Source organism: Phyllopteryx taeniolatus, chromosome 12, assembly GCF_024500385.1.
Source record: "Phyllopteryx taeniolatus isolate TA_2022b chromosome 12, UOR_Ptae_1.2, whole genome shotgun sequence".
Lineage (NCBI taxonomy): Eukaryota > Metazoa > Chordata > Actinopteri > Syngnathiformes > Syngnathidae > Phyllopteryx > Phyllopteryx taeniolatus.
Genome location: NC_084513.1, coordinates 20,413,132 through 20,431,966, shown reverse-complemented (window position 1 = coordinate 20,431,966; position 18,835 = coordinate 20,413,132). Strand labels below are relative to the sequence as shown.

The following is an 18,835-nucleotide window of genomic DNA, read 5'->3' as shown; positions in this document are numbered from 1 at the left end:
GGCCATATCATCCCCATTAGCTCCTCCCCCCCCCCCCCCCCCCCCCCGCCTCATCTCTTACGTCAATGCATGCAGGCAGCTGGGTCACCGGGTTTTCCTCCTCAAAGCCTCGTGAGAGCTGCGAGCATCCCGCAGCGCTTGTTCGCTCGTTGTCTTTTTACGGATTCCTGTTCGCAGCCTGCACTTGGTGTTGTGTCCAAAACAAAGCGCTCAAGTGATCATGAATTGATGTTCATCTTTATGCTGCAAAGGAACCATATTCGGTCACCTAAGTGAGTGTTCGCAATGGAACCTGATAGCATTGCTATATGACAGTAAACGCACCCCATTTCTCCTAAATAATCAGTGAAGAAAAATATGGATGAAAGATTAAAATTAAATACATGAATAAAACAAATAAGCAGTATGAATTAATGTATATTTCCACGTTGGAAGACGGGAGCCGAGATTGGAACCTGAGAGCTCAAAGCTACGAGGCAGACGTGCTAACCACTAGCTGCCATGTTTCATTTTTTTTTTGAATTTTTATTTTTTTCATTTATTTTCAAACATGCAATGAGTCACAGAAAACTAAAGGAGGAAGGGACAACCAATGTGGCAAAAACAAATTATATCATTCCAGGAAATGTACCAAAAAGGAAAATAATAATAATAATATATATATATATATATATATATATATTATATAATTCCTACCACTTTTGTGTTGTTCAAGAGGGAATTTCCCTGGGGAAATAACTCTTTAACAAAGTGAGCTGATTGGAAAAGTGACAACACGAAGATAAACAGAGCACAAAATAGACCCGAAATCTCTGGTAGCTGACTGCTAATTACTCGACAAATCCCCCCCCCCCCCCCCCCCCCCCCCCCAAAAAAAAGCCTCCGTGACGGGTCGTTCTGGCTCAAACCAGTCTATCCTCACTGCTGCCAATGCTCATCGTCATTTTGTCCTCTGGGGGCTCTCGCCAACATGATGTGACCCACTTAGGGGAGAGCAAACCCAATTCAACATGGACATCCTGCAGACTGCGCAGTGACGTCATGGCGACCTTGTGCAGTGCAATGCATGTCAACAAAGGAGTGGCTGCGTCCTCCCGGAGCGGAGCCATGACTCACTTTAGTGTAAGGCCGTCTCACTGCACTGACCTATAACCTCCAGCCGATATTGCACTGTGCTCAACAGAATGCGACATTATTACATCACAGTCTAGTTTCCAGCCCATGCGGAACAATTTGAGTAGGTACAATACCGTGCTATGCCGTCAGAAATCCCCAAAATGTTTTTAACATGCTGAACAGTTTCGGTCAAGTATTGTGAAAATGTTGAAAATATCTCTTCATTTGGGAATTTTACGGAGAAAATGTGGGATATTTGAAAAATGTGTCCAGATATGTCCTGAACAAAGAGGAAAAGTTTGAGAAATGTGGAAGGAGGAGGTCGAAATGTAAAATATCTCTTAAAATGGGAATCTTATTGTGAAAATGTGAGAATTTGGGGAAATGACATCATTAGTTGCGTCTTCTGTATGTGCTGGATGAGCTAAACAGTTTCAATTCGGAATAGTTGGAATCATTTGAATCAAATGTGGAGGGAGGATTTACCCAATCCTTAAAATAGCTCTCAATTTGCCAACTTTACTGTGGGAACGTGTGAATTTGTGGAACGTGACATATGTCCCGAATGAGCGGAACAGCTGAATTTGGAAGGGTTTGAATCGGTTTGGAGAAACGCGTCTCCCGCAGCCGTGCGTTAAAACAACGCGGCTGCCTGCCGGCGGGCGGCTTGCGTTGCACGCTCGAAAGGTGAGGCGCAGGGTGAGAGGGGGAGGGGGGGGGGGGGGGGGGCCTGCAGGAGCCATAATGGAAAGCAATGGCCGGGGTGGAATGCTCATGGAGCTGCTGTGCAACATGAACGGAGGCCCCACGTGCGTCACAGAGCTCACGGCTGACAGCCTCAATGAGTAAACAAAGAAAGTTCCTTAAAGCCCATTTTATTGTTGTCTCGTTTTTTCACTGGATACTTATTCTTACTAAAGCAATAATTTGGAGGAGTACTATTTACTTTTATTTGAGTTATATTATTCTAAAGTAATAATACTCCTACTTGAGTACAATTTTTGCCCACTCTGGTTACCAGTGATGGCGAAAAGGAAATGTGTGCAAAAGTACTAAATAAATACAGTAATACTGTCTTAACATATTTGGAAATATATTTTATTTAAAACAATTACATTTTTCCCGTTTTTTTCTAGATGCCCACACAGAAGGTTTTTCAGTGTTGACTAAAAGTGCGATGATAACCGTAGAACCAGAAGAGGACCTTATTTCAACATTAGGAAAGCATCTGACTCTTCAGCGCAATATGAGCGTGACAACTCAATAAATATCAATTACATACTCAAATTCAATTTACCAAGAAGATGCTAACGTAAATAGCGTGTGCCTGATACAAGCGCAGTAAACAGCGAGCCCCCCCCCCCCCCCCGCCACACACACACACAGATGTCATGTACATTTGACTTGTGACCTTTTTAGTGAGCGTTGCTGCGAACATATCAGCTGGCTCGCATTGACTAGCAAGCAGGTCGCAACGCGCTCTCACCAACGCGGTGCGACGCCGCCGTTTCTCACGAGCGAGCAAACGTGCGTGTGTGAGTGCCAAATTAAGCAAATGAAAGTTAAGTTACTGAAAATGTGTCTGCACTTCTGCTCCACTACTACAGAACAGTATGGCTCATTTACATAATAACCACACCCCTCACGGAGTTTCTCCACCAATGACACGGTCGGCTAGACTGGATGAAGATCCAGCGCAAAAGAACCACTTAAAAAATACAAATAAAACATTTGTAACGCTGCGGCCGAAGCACTCCCATGTTGTAGCTAAAAGGTAAGCAGAGCTGCAATGTTAGCTAATCGTGTTCCCTCACTATTTAGCGGTTCACCTATTGCGGATTCAGTTCATTAGAGATTTTGTTTGGTTCATATTCATATCGCGCATAATTTGCCATATCCGAGGATTTGGAGTGTATGCCGTACTTTTCTCTCTCCTGGTAAAATAATCACTTCCTAGCCTAAAACATTAAAACTGTTCAAAAAAAACAACAAAAAACAACATTAAAGCATATTACAAGCAATAGTACTACTGTGCGTTACTGTAATCATGAATGTTTAAAAGGTGTTTAAGAGTATAGAAAGTGTTTTGCAAAGTATGGTCGAGGTTAATAGGAGTGTGGGGAAGATTAATAAGAGTCTGGGGAGCTTTAAAATATGTGTAAATAATCCCCCCAAAAATGCGGTCACTACTTCACTTATCGCCGGGGTGGTACGGAACCTAACCCCTAGGATAAATGAGGGATTACTGTATTTAGCAGCATTAGCGTCTGATAATAATGTTATAGTAACGTTTGGCTAAGTTGTCGACATGGGGGCGGGGTATTTTAACTTGGCCACGTCGTGCGCAATACTGCGACACTACCTGACAAGTGTACGTCAGTGACTTGGTGATGAAATGCTGCGGTGATAATGCAATTGAATTTACGTTGACACTCCCTTTAAGTGCGATAACAGCGTTCGTTTGTGTTTGGCGATGAACACATAAAAACAACATTGACTTTTGAACAGTTTCATCTTAAAAAAACATTTCTGGAACATTTACTTATCTGGGTTGTCATATGAAGATATATTCTCTAAATTGTGTACATTTGTCATTAGGTCAACATGGTATGGTATGGTATGGTATGGTGGTTTCCACATTCTGTACACATACAGTGCACCAAACATATTTTGTTATCAGTTTATTATCTGTGTAAAGAACAAATATGTGAATAAGTCATCTTGCCAACACTGCTTGTAAGTTAAGGTATGACTCTATATCTGTATTTCTAGATCCTCGGGGTATTTTGAGCAAGCCACAGACATGTATTAAGAAACCAAGGAAATGTTTTTAGTATATATATATCTATATCTGTATATATATATATATATTTTTTTTTAAAAGTGCATAATATGTCTCCTTTATGAAGCGACATGGGCTGTAAACACAAACACACACGATCCGAATTGCCAGGAAGCCGGCCGTGAAGCCATGTGAGATAAGTGCGCCGCTAATTGGGCGTACGTGAGGGGGGAAAGGAGACACATGCGTCACGGCGCATAATGGAGCTCTTTGGCAGGAAGAGAATGAATGCGGCGCGCGGAGGGCCGTAGCAAAGTCAACAAACAAGCGCAGCGGGACTTTTGGTGCACGCAGCTGGGAAATAGCACATTTTCCATTAAAGGAAAAGTGACTTTTTAATTGATTAGAAATCGTAGTTAGCCGGCAAGTGCGAAATTACACAACGAAAGATTTCTTTTTTTTTTTTTGTAAACAGTCTGAAAGTCGCGAGGGGAGTTGAGAAATGTCATAGTGGCGTGTAACTCGCTGCAGTTGAAAACAAAAATAAACACGGAAAGGAAATGCGGTCATTCTGTAGATGGCAACACACCGATTCACGAGGTTGAGAGCGAGGCCTTCGGCGGGACTGCAACTGTGTGCTTCAATTGATATAATTTGGATTTTGTTGTTGTTGAGCTAACTGCCACAGTTGGGATATGCATCCAGGCAGAGAGTAAGTAGAAAAACAAAACAAAAAAAACACGGAATCGGATATTGCTATATTAGGCATTCAAACTGCTCTAAGCGCTAGAGGACTCTGCATCTTTTTCTGATTCTGATTCTGATTCTGATTCTGATGTGAACGCACACACACAGTGAAACGACACAAATAAATGAACTGAAAATGAATATTGGAGTTTTTAATTTAAATTGTATCGTTGTTTTATGCGCTGCGTCTTTGTAGACACAGCCATACTGGATATTTGGATGTGTTTCACTTGAAATTGAAAGTGTTGCCCCGCGATATCGCAGCGGTACGTAGTTTGTGCCCTCGCTGTATCGCAGATTTGAAGCCATCATTCTTTATGCGGTTTTACATTACACCGATATCGAGCGCTGTTGAATAACTAAAACCGACAACTAATTAAAAAGCTTTATAACCCCCGATAGATGCCACAAATGAAAATCCTCACCTCACTTCAGCATAGTTCTATGGCACCAACATGCCACAAGATGGGGCCAAAGTAACACTTTTATTGCTTTGGCCCGAGCACAAAACGGCCAATAGGTGCGTTTTTAAGCAAATAACAGATAATAGCTTAGAAAAAAAAATGTCATGCTTGCTGTTTGATTTTGTGTTCAAATACATTTACAATGTGTTTAAAATGTGTGTTAAACGATATATATATATATATATCCGTTTTAATGTGGTCTCTCGTTTATCGCAGATTTTCACCAATAGCAGGTGGGTCAGGGACGTGTCCCCCCCCTTCGCAATAAACGGGTTCACTGTACATAGAAATAGACAGTCCCAAAACATCAGATACAAGCATCAAATTGCAAATTTGGACCGACTGTGTCGATCCAGGCTTTGTAGTCAGTGCATCGCTAGCCACATACTATGATATGCGGTGATGTATGGTATTAAACAATGTTTCAGAGGGCACGACACCTTCACCGGTTCTGTAAATGCCCCACATGACATTCCCGGGTCTTCATGCATTCCTAAAGAAGTTATATAAATAGGCCGACGGATTAGATCACGCCGGGCGGCGGCGGCGGAATGTGTTTGTCAACACGCCCTCGCCTGAGTTTGAACTCGTTTTTTTTCAAGCAGTTTTATAATGTCTCCTTGATGAAAATGAAGCTGCGTGTGTGCTCACGCTGGACGCATGGAGATAATGAATACATTCATCTGTCACTCACACACACTGGACAATAGGTGGAAATAAAGAGAGACATATTTGGATACCAGGGGTGTCGAACTCATTGTCGTTCAGGGGCCACATACACCCTAATTTGATGTCACCAATACAAACATACAATACGTAATATAAGAATTGAGTAAAACAAAAAATGTCCCCGTTGTTTTACTGCACAACAAAAGAAGAACCTCGGGAAAATCTTGAGATTTAATGACTTTGAAAACTGAAAATAACAAAACAACATCAGGTTTCTTGAGAGAATTTTGCTTGGGTTTGTCATTCCCATGTGTTTAGAATAACGGATCACAGTGGTTGGATTGTAAGGCGCAAAACTTTTAAGTCACAGGTATTTGGAACTGGAAATTATACAATAGTATCGCACTTTAAAAATTGAATCAACTTACGAAGACCTAGGAATGAATACGATTCCATTTTCTACGTGAGGATAACAATTCTCAAAATGATCCTTAGTCCCCACCACCACAATGTTTTATGTATTGTTTCACTTTCAAATTCATCCTGCGGGCGGGATTGTAGCACCTCGCGCGAGGGCCACATGTTTGACACTACTGCTAAAAATGAAATATCTTGAAAATGATTTCATTCCTTATTTAAATGTTAATTATAAATCACCTGGATTAAAACAATAAGCATTCTACTAATGCATTTATTGCTAATGCTAAGCATAAACAATTATCCATCCACTCATTTTGCCCTTGGTTCTGTTCAAGTCTTAGTGGCAAAAGTGAGAGGCAATGAACCACACATCCAATATCAGTCATGTATTATACAACTGTGTATGTGACAAATAAATTCCAACCACAGGCCATTTAGGAAGTGAACTTTATTCAAATAAATAGCCACATAAATAAACAAATCTTTCCTCATTCTCACATCCTTCAACACACACGCACGCACGCACACACACAAGTACACGCTCGGTCAAGTAACAAATCAGGAAGACAAACAAACATAAAATACTTCTTTATATCCAAAATTTTTATAAAAAAAAAAAAAAACCGGTTGAGAAAAAGAGTTCTTAGTGTTTGAGTCGCTCAGGACCATCACGTTGCATCAAGAGTTCTTCGTGTTTTGAGTCGCTCAGGACCATTCTTTTTGCACAAAACAAATAAAACTTGAAGCCATTTTCAGCAATAGGAAAAATGTGCAATCCTGCTGTTGCTTACACAGCAAAGTCAAAGAGGAGCTGAAACATTGCACGTTTGTTCATATAAAAAGGCACACGTGTTGGTAGTGAGTGCAAAACAACCCGCGACGTCAACACTGCAATGTTTTTCCAACATGGAAGTGGAAATTAAACACTTACGAAAAGGATGTTACGCAACTTTTTTTTGTCTTTGTTTGTTTGTTTGAAATAATGATTCACACACTTCTACACATTGTTGCTGGGTACAGCATACAGTATATTGCTAGATTTTGACAGTACCAGCAGAAGATATTACAACAAGCAGCATTAGGATTTGGTGGCAGCCCGAGCTTACTTCAGTTTGGCTGAGCAACATGCTACATGTGGACAACTCAGTAGTGTGTATATCGCTGATTCTAGTCGGCTCTTTGGTAGCAAAAAAAAAAAAAACTTAACGTCAAGTCTTGACTAACTATGTTACATGACTCGTACCTGTGCATTTGTTACCATCCTATGTCCCGTGACGCTATTGCACTGTTCCCGCAGTCTCGGGATGGGCTGACATTTCCTGAATGAGATGGTCTTCATCTCTTTCGGAGTGTTCTGAACTCCTGCCTCCATCCCAGTTGAGCAGAATAACCTCCTATGTTGTTTTTCCTCCATTTTGCCTCAGTGCCGTATTATTGCTAACTTTTTTTCTAACAAAGGGATACAAGTATCGGAAGAGGAAGTCAAAAATGAAAGAAATCAGGTTCTTTCATAGCAATGGACCTTTTGATTTGTGCACTGGGTGATGAGAAAAAGGGGGCTTCACCAAAACTGCTCCCACAAAGCTATTAAAGAAAATCACAGTTTCATCCAGAATATTAAATGCTAAGAGTGTCTCTGGGGAGAAAAAAGGCCAACCAAGTGGGACGCGTATTATGAAGAAGTGAAACGTTTTGGTCCACGCTCAGGTCGCGTGTCTTCCTGTTTTCGTACAGCATGGAAACTGTCTACTATTGCTTCTCGTGTCACCTTGTGCAGTTTGGTTATTGCTCTTTTAGCTTATATGATAACTAAAGCCTACGCACTTTGTACTTCGCTTCATTCTTCTTTCGCGTCAGTCTTTCTACTTGACCATCACGCAGCTGCTCAGCAGCGTCTGACCCGTCAGAACCAGCTCCTGCATGTCGGGCTCGGCGCCGGACGCTGAGCCCGCGGCCCAGGCGGCGGCTTCGCTGGCGAAGTGCGCGGCGCCCAGCTGTTGCTGCAGGCCCGTGCGGTAGTGGAGGTGGTGGTGGTGATGGTGTTGTGCGTGCGGGCTGATGTGCAGACGGGCCTCCAGGAGGTAAGCGGCGGAGGCCACAGGAGACAAAGAGTTGGAGGCGGTCTCCAGGCCGTGCTGCCAGAGGCCGTGAGCCAGGCCCAGCGGCTGAGGAGGCGCCAGGGGGTGCTGAGGCGTGTTCTGAAGGCGGGACGGCGCCTCGAATAAAGGAGAGGCGGCAAATACTGAAGTAGGCGGAGGAGAGGGCGACTGCTGCTGGGACAGAAAGAGCAAAGGATTCTGGGTGGGTCCTGTCGGAGCCTTCTGGACCGGAGGTTGGTGCGGCTGGTGCTGGATTTGGAGCATCCTAATAGGAACAAGGGAAAGAAGAAAGTCAGTTTGAGACTTTGATTTGATGGCATTGAACGTTCATTCAGTGGAACCTCCACATCGGTCACTCATACCATGTTTTATTTTTATCTGTTAGCTTCTTGTATGATGGTTAAAAAAATAAAAAATAAAAAATCCTCTCCATATATGTCCGTCCATCTGTTGTTGGCAAAGTTATTCATAGATTCATTTATTTTTACACTTGTACAAAAGCTAAAAATGTTTTTACTGTACAGTTAATAAAGGTTTATTTGACAGATGATTTCTATTTCCATTACAGTGTTCCATGCTTTAACGCAGTTCAAAGTTTATCACGTTTATAAGTGATCCTTTATTATGGGTCTTTACAGTTAATAGTCCTCAAACTTTGATTAAAATATGTAGATTTTCATCTATTGCGGGCGGGTCTGGAAAATGTGATTCTAAATCTGACTTGAAAACTTTTTTTCGCGTGTCTCACCGTTGCTGGTGCAGGACCTCCTCCAGCATGCTGCGGTGCTCGGAGAGGGCGGGGCCCAGGGAGCCGCGGCTGCCCCGGTTGGAGGCCGGGGGCGACGCGACCGGCCTCGTCAAACCCTTGATCTTGTTCAATCCTAGGATCCCTTTGGTCCGAGTGTTTTTCCTCAGCTGCTGCCGGAAAGCTTTGAGGCCTGTGGAGGCATGGGAATGTGTTACACAATACCATCTTGTGATCCGACAACAGTCAGGCATGAGGTAGCAGTGAAAATAAGGTTTGGGGAAATGGGGGGGGGGGGGGAATGACCCCGTTTGAATGTTCTGTTATGGTACCTTGTGTCAGGGAGGTGTCAGAGGCCCTGCGACCCTCCTGGAAGCTGGCTGCAGGAAGGCTCCCCTGGATCTGGGGCAGGAGGTGAGAGGAGAGCGCCAGGGGGGCGCCAGCAGGCAGGAGCGCCCCCTCTTTAGCACCGCAGGGCGCAGGTGTTGACACGTCGCCACCCATAGGAGCCTGCAGAGCGGCGGTGGGACTGGAGGACGACTTGAGGCAGCTGTCGGAAGAGGCGCCGTCGGAGGGGCTGACAACAATACCTGAAGGGAAAAAAAGGAAAAGTTGTTAGTGAGGATGAGATCGGAAATTGCTCTTGCGAGTCAAAATGGCAAGGAACTAAATGCTGGAGGACAAGTTAATATTTCAAAAGTGAACTCAATCTGCATGTATTCTTCTACTGTATTGTTTCGATTTAGAGCCCATTTGACAGTACAGTACCATCACTGGCTGACTTTTCAGCCACGGCTCATGCAGTCGTCGGGCTGTCCTTATCAGTGATTCCATAAGAATGCGCTTGCCGAATCAAAATGCCAAAGGAAAAAAACTGAAGGGCTAGCTAAAAATAGCAATCGCCAGGAACGTCAGGACATCAATGCCTTGTCTGTCTATGATTTGACTTGAGAGCCTTGTTTGACTGCTAAAATGTGACAAATATTGAGCAATGTTTCTCTCTCTGCATTGACAACAACAGATTATGATTATGTATTGGAATTATATTAACATTTTTTCCTTTTGCATATTTTTCATAATGATGTCTTATATTCTATTTCATCATGTTATTTATTTACCAAATATATAGTATATAAATAAAATGACATATTTCTCATTCATTTTAATTTGAATATATGAATTTAAATGCATATTTTTCATAATGATGTATTATATTCTATTTCATCATGTTATTTATTTATGAAATATATAGTATATATATATATATATATAAAATGACATATTTCTCATTCGTTTTAATTTGAATGTATGAATTGAAATGATTATTACGTTCATGACCTTTTTTTCGTAACGGAGCGGACAGCTACTTACATGGAGGGTTGCACTGGTGAAACCGCGCGGACACTTCGGCCAGAGTGTGCCGGCGTGAGGTGGTGGCAGGGGGCAGCGGCGGCCCCAAGCTTTGCGCCGCCTCCTCTTCCTCCAGGTCGCGGGGCCGCACCTCCTCGCTGATGCTGGTCTCCAGCAGGCTGTTGGGCGAAATGGAGCGGTTCCACAGCAGCCTGTTGAAGCTGGCCTCCACCGGGAAGACCACCCGCTGGAGAGGATAAGTTCAGTTTAGGCTCACATTCGCCAGCGAACAAGCTGATGATAATGATGACGACCGGCGCAATATATACCTGAAACAGTCCACCTTGATCGCACTCCATCTCCGAGTAGACCGGAGGAAAGTTTTTGGTCGGAATGGAGAATGGCGCCGTTCTGAAGCTGTCCGCCTTCATGATGACTTGCTGCAAAGCAGAGAATCTTCATAAGTGACTCGGCTGAGATTCGGTTGTTTCTCGTCAGAGCAGGAGGACAGCTCACCTCTGCTCCGGTGGTGTCCGAGATGCTCCTCTGCCTTTGGTTCCAGCTTCCGCACTGACGGCTCAGCTGCTGGTTGCGATGCTCTTTAACCCTCTCCAGAAGCAGGTAGTAGATGGCAGAAAAGTGATTGTAGCTGCTGCTCTGCAAAGACTGAAGGCAAAACAATGACATTACATTAGCTTGGTCGTGCCTACTTTTGATCTGAAAGCCAAAACCATAATGAACTCCAAAGTGAAATCCATCATCAAATGTCCAATAACGTTTTTGTGCACGAGATCTCTTTTAACTACAGACGTTGTCATGATGACTTTATGGTGTCCACTGTGTCGATGAGAGTAGGGGTGGATGTATTTTTTTTACGAGTCCGGTCTTGGGCTGCGCCAGAAATGTTGTTGTACGTTGTATAATGATCTAAAACCTAATGTTGCCCTCTAAGGTAGCTTTGATTTGCTCACCTCAATTGTCCTCTGGCGGTCGATCCCCAGGGTGTTCATGATGCCCAGCACGGGTTCACTGTAGTCCCCTAGGTAAGAGTTGTAATCGGTCAGGGAGTGGCTCAGGGTCTGGTGGGCCGCCACGGGGTCCGCCAGCATCCAGCGGTGCTGCTTGATCTGGGCCACGCTGATCCTCTTTGCAGGGTCCACCACCAACATTTTGCGGATGAGGTTTTCACAGTCTGGGAACAAAGTGAGTGTTTTTTCGTTTCATTTTGAAGTGACTGGCAGTAATTTCACTGCGGTGGCAATTAAAAGCTACCTTGCGACATGAAGAAGGGGATTCTGAAGCGCCCCTCAGTGACTCTTTGCTTGAGCGCAGGAAGGCTGGGACCGTCGAAGGGAAGGGAGCCACATACGAGCACGTAAAGCACCACACCCAGGCTCTGTGAGGAGGAAATAAGAAATATTAGAACTAATTGTATTGGATTGTTTTGGGTTTTTTTTTTTAGTTATTTTATTTGTATTGATTTCTTTTTCAAATCAGAACTTACCCAAATGTCCAATTGAGGTCCTTCGTACTCTTTGCCCTCAAAGACTTCAGGGGCCGCGTACGGGGGGCTGCCACACCATGTCGACAGGGGCTCCCCACCATTGTAGAAGTTACCGAATCCAAAGTCTGCAAACGCACACAAAAAGATATATTAGTCCATTGGAATTGCTCTACGCTGCATTCCAATAAAGACTTCTAGTATTATATGTATTTGATTAAGGTCAGCTGAATTTATATTGGAAAGCAAATCTATTAAAAATAGTAATTCAAATGTGTTAATATATGAATCTATTGGATTTATTTCGTCTGCATTCCAAGTCCCCTTTGAACAAGACGACAACACGCTACAAAAGTACATTTTTTTCAGTTATTACTCAATCAGGAGTTGACTTATTTCTCCCCGAGGCTTAATTAGTCACCTCATCAAAACATTTGGGACAATTGTATACTTCCAACTTTGTGGGAACAGTTTGGAGAACAAAGCCCTTTTTTGTTCCGAGGCCACTGAACTAGGGTTCAGCGTGTTTGTGGACCAAATTACATCACCAGGCTGGGACTAGAACTACATGTTCTCTTGCGTGCTGATGCAACTACGTTATCGCACCTAATTAGCGCAAAGACAGTGCAGTAGTAATTAGACATGAAAGAATTGGAAGAAAACAAGAATGGAACAACAAAGAGTCATAGAGGCCGTACCGGCCAGTTTGATGTTCATGTTGGCGTCCAGCAGCAGGTTCTCGGTTTTGAGGTCACGATGGACGATGTGGTGCCGGTGGCAGTAGTCCACCGCCGTGAGAATCTGCCAAAATTTCTTCCGTGCTTCGGCTTCGCTCATGCGGCCGTTTGAGGTCAGGTGATCTGGAGGTGAGATAAAGATGTTGTTATAAGTAATGATTGATTCCAATTCGAAGATATCGTTCAAATATGTCCCACGGTGGCCACGAGCAGCACATAGTGCTCTTTTTCTGTCCATAGTCTCATAGCCAAAAATGTTCTCCTGCCCCGAACTAACACTTTGTTATTGCAACGTGTGATGAAAACGAGTCATCGATGGCTGCAATATAGCCCACCAATTGCTTATGCTACTTTATATACACGTGCTGTAACGAAAACAATTAACAGTCCGATAATAGTGTAGGCTGAGCTCAAAGGGAGCTATTTCCTCGTTCCAACAATTATTGAAGAAACGTCATTTTTAGCCAGGTTGAGCTATCAAGCAAGCACTGTTACAAATATGATGCGTGCTTTGTTTTTTCTTTTGGTCCCAAAAAAAAAAAAAAGAAAAGAAAAAAATGCGGCTGTGGAAACAGATGACGTAATTTTTTGATTCATTGTGTCTTGACGCAACTGAGGCAAAATGGAATCACGACTTGGCTGAGGCGTTGTTGATCGCGTCTCAACTAGTTTGTCGTCTAAAGACGCATTTCAGCTATGGCAAGTTGAGCTACTATGGCAACTGCAATTCAAACAATTCAAGAACTCACCAAACATCTCCCCGTTCTGCGCATATTCTGTTACGATGTACAACATGTCTTTGGTCTCCATGACCTACAGAGACAGAGAAAGGAATATTGAATGAAACGCACCATAAACGGAATTAAGTCTGAACATTTTAATCAGTCCATGAAATCTCTCAGGCATTCTTTGGAGTAAATGAAAGAAAAACAGTGTTGTCTTTTGTGCGGTTTGACTTCCATTAAACACTGGACACGGCTTCAGCTCACATGGCCCAGCAATGTGTTCACCGACCAGATGACAACACAGGCCCCGAATAGACACCCTTCCGGATCGTTCCAGATTCTCGTTAGAAAGGTTTTTATGTATCCAGAGAGCTCTCAAGGGCCCTACCCAAATCAGCTGATTTGAAAAGTTTCCACTGGATATAAAATCTGGTGTCTGATCCTTTGCAGTCGCCTGCATGCAGCGACAGATGTTTTAATCGGTGAGATAGAGCAGCAATCGTGGACGTCACGGCGCTGGAGCACGTCAAGGGCCCTCGGGCACGACGGGAACGAGGACGACGCCTGTGGCGCAAGGTCAAAGGCTAACGCAAGGTCAAAGGGAGATTCGGTCGACAGTCAAGTGCGACTCGGCAAGAAAATAATACGATGCGCGTGTATCAGATCAGACTGGACCCGATTAGGAATGCCGTCTCATCGGCCACGTTCTGAATAAAGCCACGAAACAAGATTTTCCCCTCAGACCGAGCGAGCGAATTACGTGCGAAACCAATGAGTGCTAAAGATGTGCAGTTGATGTAATTGTTAGAATTACCACCGACTGTCTGTTAGCGGGATTACGACAAAATTAGCAGGATTAGTCACGCAATATGATGGTAAAAGGGTAAGAAATCTCTCTAACATAGTTGAAATGCCGAATACTAATTCCGTTGTTAAAAAGCGGCCATAAAGGCTCAAAGTTGTTCATTTTACAATAAAAATATTACATGAAAAATGTGTAACGTGACAAGATTAAATCTGTAATTCATTAAAAAAAATTACTGTTTTGTAACATTGTGACTTCTTATGAATTTTTGTTAATTTACGAGAAAAAGTTTAAAAAAAAAAAAAAAAAAAAAATACATTTGCAATGTTAAGAAAACAAAGTTGCAACGTGCCCAAAAAGTTGAAAATGTTATCAGCGCAAAAGTAACAACGTGACGAGAAACTTTGAAATGTTATGGGAACAAAGTCGTAGCAGTTCAAGAAATGTCAGAATGTTTTGAGGATAAAACAGAAAAAGGCTGTAATCTTAAAAGAATAAAGTCATAATATAGACAAGAAAAACTTAGCAGTAGTAGTAACTGCAGGCAACAACAAAGACAACTAAAAAGCCCGAAAAAGAAGCCAGATCTTGGTAATATTTTGCTTGAACATTTATAGGTCACTCACCAAATGACTTAGGAATTCCAATTAAACGACTTCCCAACCCTTTTTTTTCTCTTGACTGTCATTAATGACATTCGTTCGCTGATTGCCTTGAAGAAATCACATTGCTCTAGTAAGTGACCACTTTGGCATCCAATTGGGCACCACGACGCCATGTTACCACAAAATGACCAAATATGGTTCCTCGGCCAGTAAATGAATACAAAATAACACAATTAATCATCCGTCTATCAAATGATTACCAACCAAGGTATTGTTGAGCCGCTTACCACCGGAACTTGAATTAATAATCCGCCAAATTAGGTAGCCAGAAAAACAGCAAACTGGAACAAAAGGCAGAAAGGAAAACCAAGAAAGTTTGTTTACAAGCTGGTGTCTTGCGCTTGCCAGGCGCGTGTCACCCAAAGCCAGCTGAGAGGATTCTCTCCTTTTTAATTCCTCAATTTCATTAGCGAGGGAAGGCCTTCACGTGACGCACAGACACATTGCACTCGGTTGCCGAGGACGCTAATTGGACTTAACGCTAAGCGCCGTCGACCCAAGTGACCCTCACACTCGTACGAGCATTACATGCCTGCATAAAATAAACATTTGAGGCATGCGTTGTTCCACTAGTAGCTTATCTCGCAATTGGCCAGTGAACATGAAACCGACTTCCTGCACATCAGAGACTTTCTCGTAAGGTGGAAAATAAATATTGTAAGTAAAAGAGTAACCCACACACGACACAGAGTCAAACACACGCACCTGATAGAGTTTGATGATGTGAGGGTGGTTGAGCAGCTTCATAATCTGAACTTCCCTGTAGATTTTCTCCAGATTGGACGGGTTCAATCGAGTCTTGTCAATAATCTTAATGGCCACCTGATTAAAAAAAAATCATTCACAGTTAAATTAGGATTTCACCCCCAAAACAATAATCAATAATCAATAACTGCAAATGCATGCATGAGAAGAATATTCCTCAACCTGGGTTTTTGTGACTTTATGCTTTGCCAGTTTCACCACGGCAAAGTTGCCTTTTCCCAGCGTGCGGATGATCTCGTAGAAGCCCACCTGCAGGGGCCTTCCCTGGGGCCCCCGGCTGTGGTCTGACATGATCACCATGGTGCACCAGCGCAGGCGAGGGGATGGGATGAGGCTAGCGGCCTAAGGATAAGATAGTTCAGCGTTACTTGGATTCTTCACCCACCCAACGACATAAGCTGAAAAGAAAATGGATGAATGGATGGACTAGATCTATTCCAATATAGGGTAAGAAAACACGTTATATTGATTCCACAGTGTGGATCGTCAACATACAAAATTAAAATAATAAAAAAATACATATACACACACCACATATTTAAATAAAACATACAAGAGTAGACGTACTGTACTTTCCTTTAGCTTTTCTTATCACACCATAATAAAAGGCAAGGCACATTTATTTATATAGCACATTGCAACTCAATATGCTTTACATGATAGAAAGACATTTAAAAACAAAATACAGAAAATGAAAAGACAGCTTTTAAACAAAAAAATCGTACAGTGCAAGAGAGATAAAAGTATTAACATATAGGTGTGATTGTTTTTAATCCATTTAGTTTCAATTAGTAACACTACTAGGAGGGCCATACTACAGTTATGAAAATAAAATAAAAATATGAGCATTTGTTTGTGTTTTTGTATAATAGTGTACAGCATGTGGCCAACGAGCCGTATAGGTAGCTACCCCTGCACTAAATACATACAATTCGACTAAAATTTAAACTTTAAAATGTTGCACTTGTATTTCCCGGTTGTATTCTAATAACTGCACTGTTAAATTGTATAGATTACGTATTTTCTGAGATGTCAAATCAACCGAATTAATGGTGGTCGAAGCCTGAACAGCAAAAATCTAATTATTACTGTAGTTTGTATTTAAAGTGATTGGAAATGAGTTAGCTTAGAGACCAGTTAGCATGATTCCATCACATTAAACTTACCGCGAGTAAAAGGCAAGTGAAAAATGAGAACCAGTCATAAAATTTGAGTCTTACCTTACAAAGTGTACATAAATCTTCTCTTAGGGTTCTTCTCAGAAGAAGAAAGCGAACAAAATGGGATTACAACTTCGCAGCGACGTTTGGGGGGTGGGGGGACTAAACAAGCGGGATAAGCTTCGCCTCCTCGCCCGTGTAAGGTGACTCGGTGCGGAGCTGTGCCGCCGCTGTGTGCCGGTGCTTTCCGCCGGAATGTGGCTGAGTGGCTTTCTCGGTGCTGCTGACACAAAGTGTGCGTGTGTAAGGGGGGTGGGGGGGGGACCCCTCCTCTTCCTCCTCTTCCTCCTCCCCCTCTGCACTCCGCCATGACAAATTGCTAGCCGCCTCATTAACGTCACACCCGCGTCAGAGCTCCGAGCCGAGTGCACTGCAAGGCCGGGCACCCGCGCGAGGCGCGGGTTGCCCGGCAACAGCGCGGCTCGTGCTCCCGGTGACGTCGGCGCTGGGGAAGGGGTTGCTGGGAGATGAGCGCGGTGACGTCAGTGGTGGAGATGTGTCACCACGTGATGTTCGAGCGAGCGGGGAGAGGAGAGTGTGACAGAAAGAGGAAGTCAGCACACTTCACTTTACTTCACTTTACTTTCGCTTTTATCATGTTTATCCTCCATATTGTACGACACAATCTAAATCTAAACGTTACGTTATATCTATTAGTTGCTATACTGCTTATTCCAGGAGTGGGTTTGCATGATACGGCCCACTGAGTGTTCAAATGATCACAAGTGCCGTAATATTGCGTGTATTAATTTAGCCGTCATTTCCACCCAAAACTAATTAATTGTTCCTTTTTTTTTTTAAATTAATTTATCACATTAAATAATTGGTTGATTGATGGATTGTAAATAAAATAAAAGCATATTAGTAAGCTAATGTAACACTTTTTATTCATTTTATTACTTATCACTTGTTAATTGTAATTAAATGAATGATGAATCCTACATTTGAAAAAATGAGAATGAATTAGAATTCATTTTTTTATGTGAATTATTTTACTTATTCTTTATTATTGACTTGGCCTGTCTGTCCATTTTCAAAATCTAATGCAGAAGTTTGCCCTGCCTTGGTTTAGCTTCCAGGGGTCACCAACATGGCGTCCGTGGGCACCAGGTAAGCCCTGAGGACCACGTGAGTAGCCCGTGAGCCTGTTCCAAAAATAGATCACCAGCGATGTGATTTTCAAGGAATGTAGAAGTGATCATTAGAAACCTCGTTAAACCTACCTCGTTAAATTGTTGATAGCTACGGATCCATTTACTGTATTAGCCAGCTAAAGGCGGATGCGCGCCTCGGCACGTTATGTTGCAATCATATACTGCTGCCGCCAACATCAACACAACACCATCCTGAAATCATGTTCAAATGCTAATATGCTAAAAAAAAATAAAGGCTAATTAGTCATGCTGCCATTGATACTATTTGTTTAATACACCACCAGACGCCAGTGTTAGCGGCTAGCAGCTACAGTTGTGTTCAAAATTATTCAATGCCCCACTGCAGTAGTGTTTTAGAAAGTTTGACATTTCAAAAAAAAAAATGCTCGGGCATCTGGTCAGGATGCGTCCTGGACAAGTCCCTGGTAAGGTGTTCCCTCGTGACCCGACCCCCGATCAGCGGAAGATAATGGATGGCTCCACGGATTATTTTATTTTTTTTTACAGTATACCGTATAACATACCGTCCTCGATGTGGGATCCGTGAATAAAAACACCAAATGGAATAATTACGTGCCAACTTTTGATTGAGGACCGTTTCCTCATTCCAGTGGCGTGCGTGCGGCCCGCTGTCGTTGCAGTTCTCCCACGCATCTCATCGAGAGACACCGTCGGCATATTTCCATCTGCAGATACTGTATCATCACTATGGGTGGAATGCTCTAAAGTGCTGACTGACGCAAACAGTGCACATTCTTTCTACAAAGACGTGCAGAAAAGGAGAGCATGCCACGGGTCAAGCAGGGTTCGTTTTTCTTTTGATCGCTGATTGATTGAAAGCATGGAATCATGCGCCGCAATGAGTCACGTG

The 18,835-nt window shown here is 42.9% G+C and overlaps 1 protein-coding gene across 1 annotated transcript; it reads right to left on the bottom strand.

Annotated features, from left to right (window-relative positions):
* Nucleotides 1–6,628: 6,628 nt before the first annotated feature.
* sik1 (salt-inducible kinase 1) lies at nt 6,629–17,055 on the bottom strand. The gene is made up of 14 exons (XM_061792421.1): nt 16,811–17,055; nt 15,753–15,932; nt 15,531–15,647; nt 13,380–13,443; nt 12,592–12,753; nt 11,897–12,021; nt 11,665–11,788; nt 11,364–11,584; nt 10,909–11,058; nt 10,722–10,832; nt 10,414–10,639; nt 9,375–9,632; nt 9,046–9,235; nt 6,629–8,562 (listed from the first exon to the last, which is right to left on the bottom strand). The coding sequence occupies exons 2-14, from the start codon at nt 15,888–15,890 to the stop codon at nt 8,061–8,063; spliced, it is 2,388 nt and encodes a 795-aa protein (XP_061648405.1). The 5' UTR covers nt 15,891–15,932; nt 16,811–17,055; the 3' UTR covers nt 6,629–8,060.
* Between the last annotated feature and the right edge of the window lie 1,780 nt (nt 17,056–18,835).

What these genes read in the sequence shown, in the direction of transcription:
- sik1 (XM_061792421.1), bottom strand. Translation starts at nt 15,890, where the DNA reads ATGGTGATCATGTCAGACCACAGCCGGGGGCCCCAGGGAAGGCCCCTG. An exon ending in CCCCTTCTTCATGTCGCAAG is followed by an intron (nt 11,585 to 11,664) that starts GTAGCTTTTAAT and finishes CTTTGTTCCCAG; the next exon opens with ACTGTGAAAACCTCATCCGC. An exon ending in TGACACCTCCCTGACACAAG is followed by an intron (nt 9,236 to 9,374) that starts GTACCATAACAG and finishes ATGCCTCCACAG; the next exon opens with GCCTCAAAGCTTTCCGGCAG.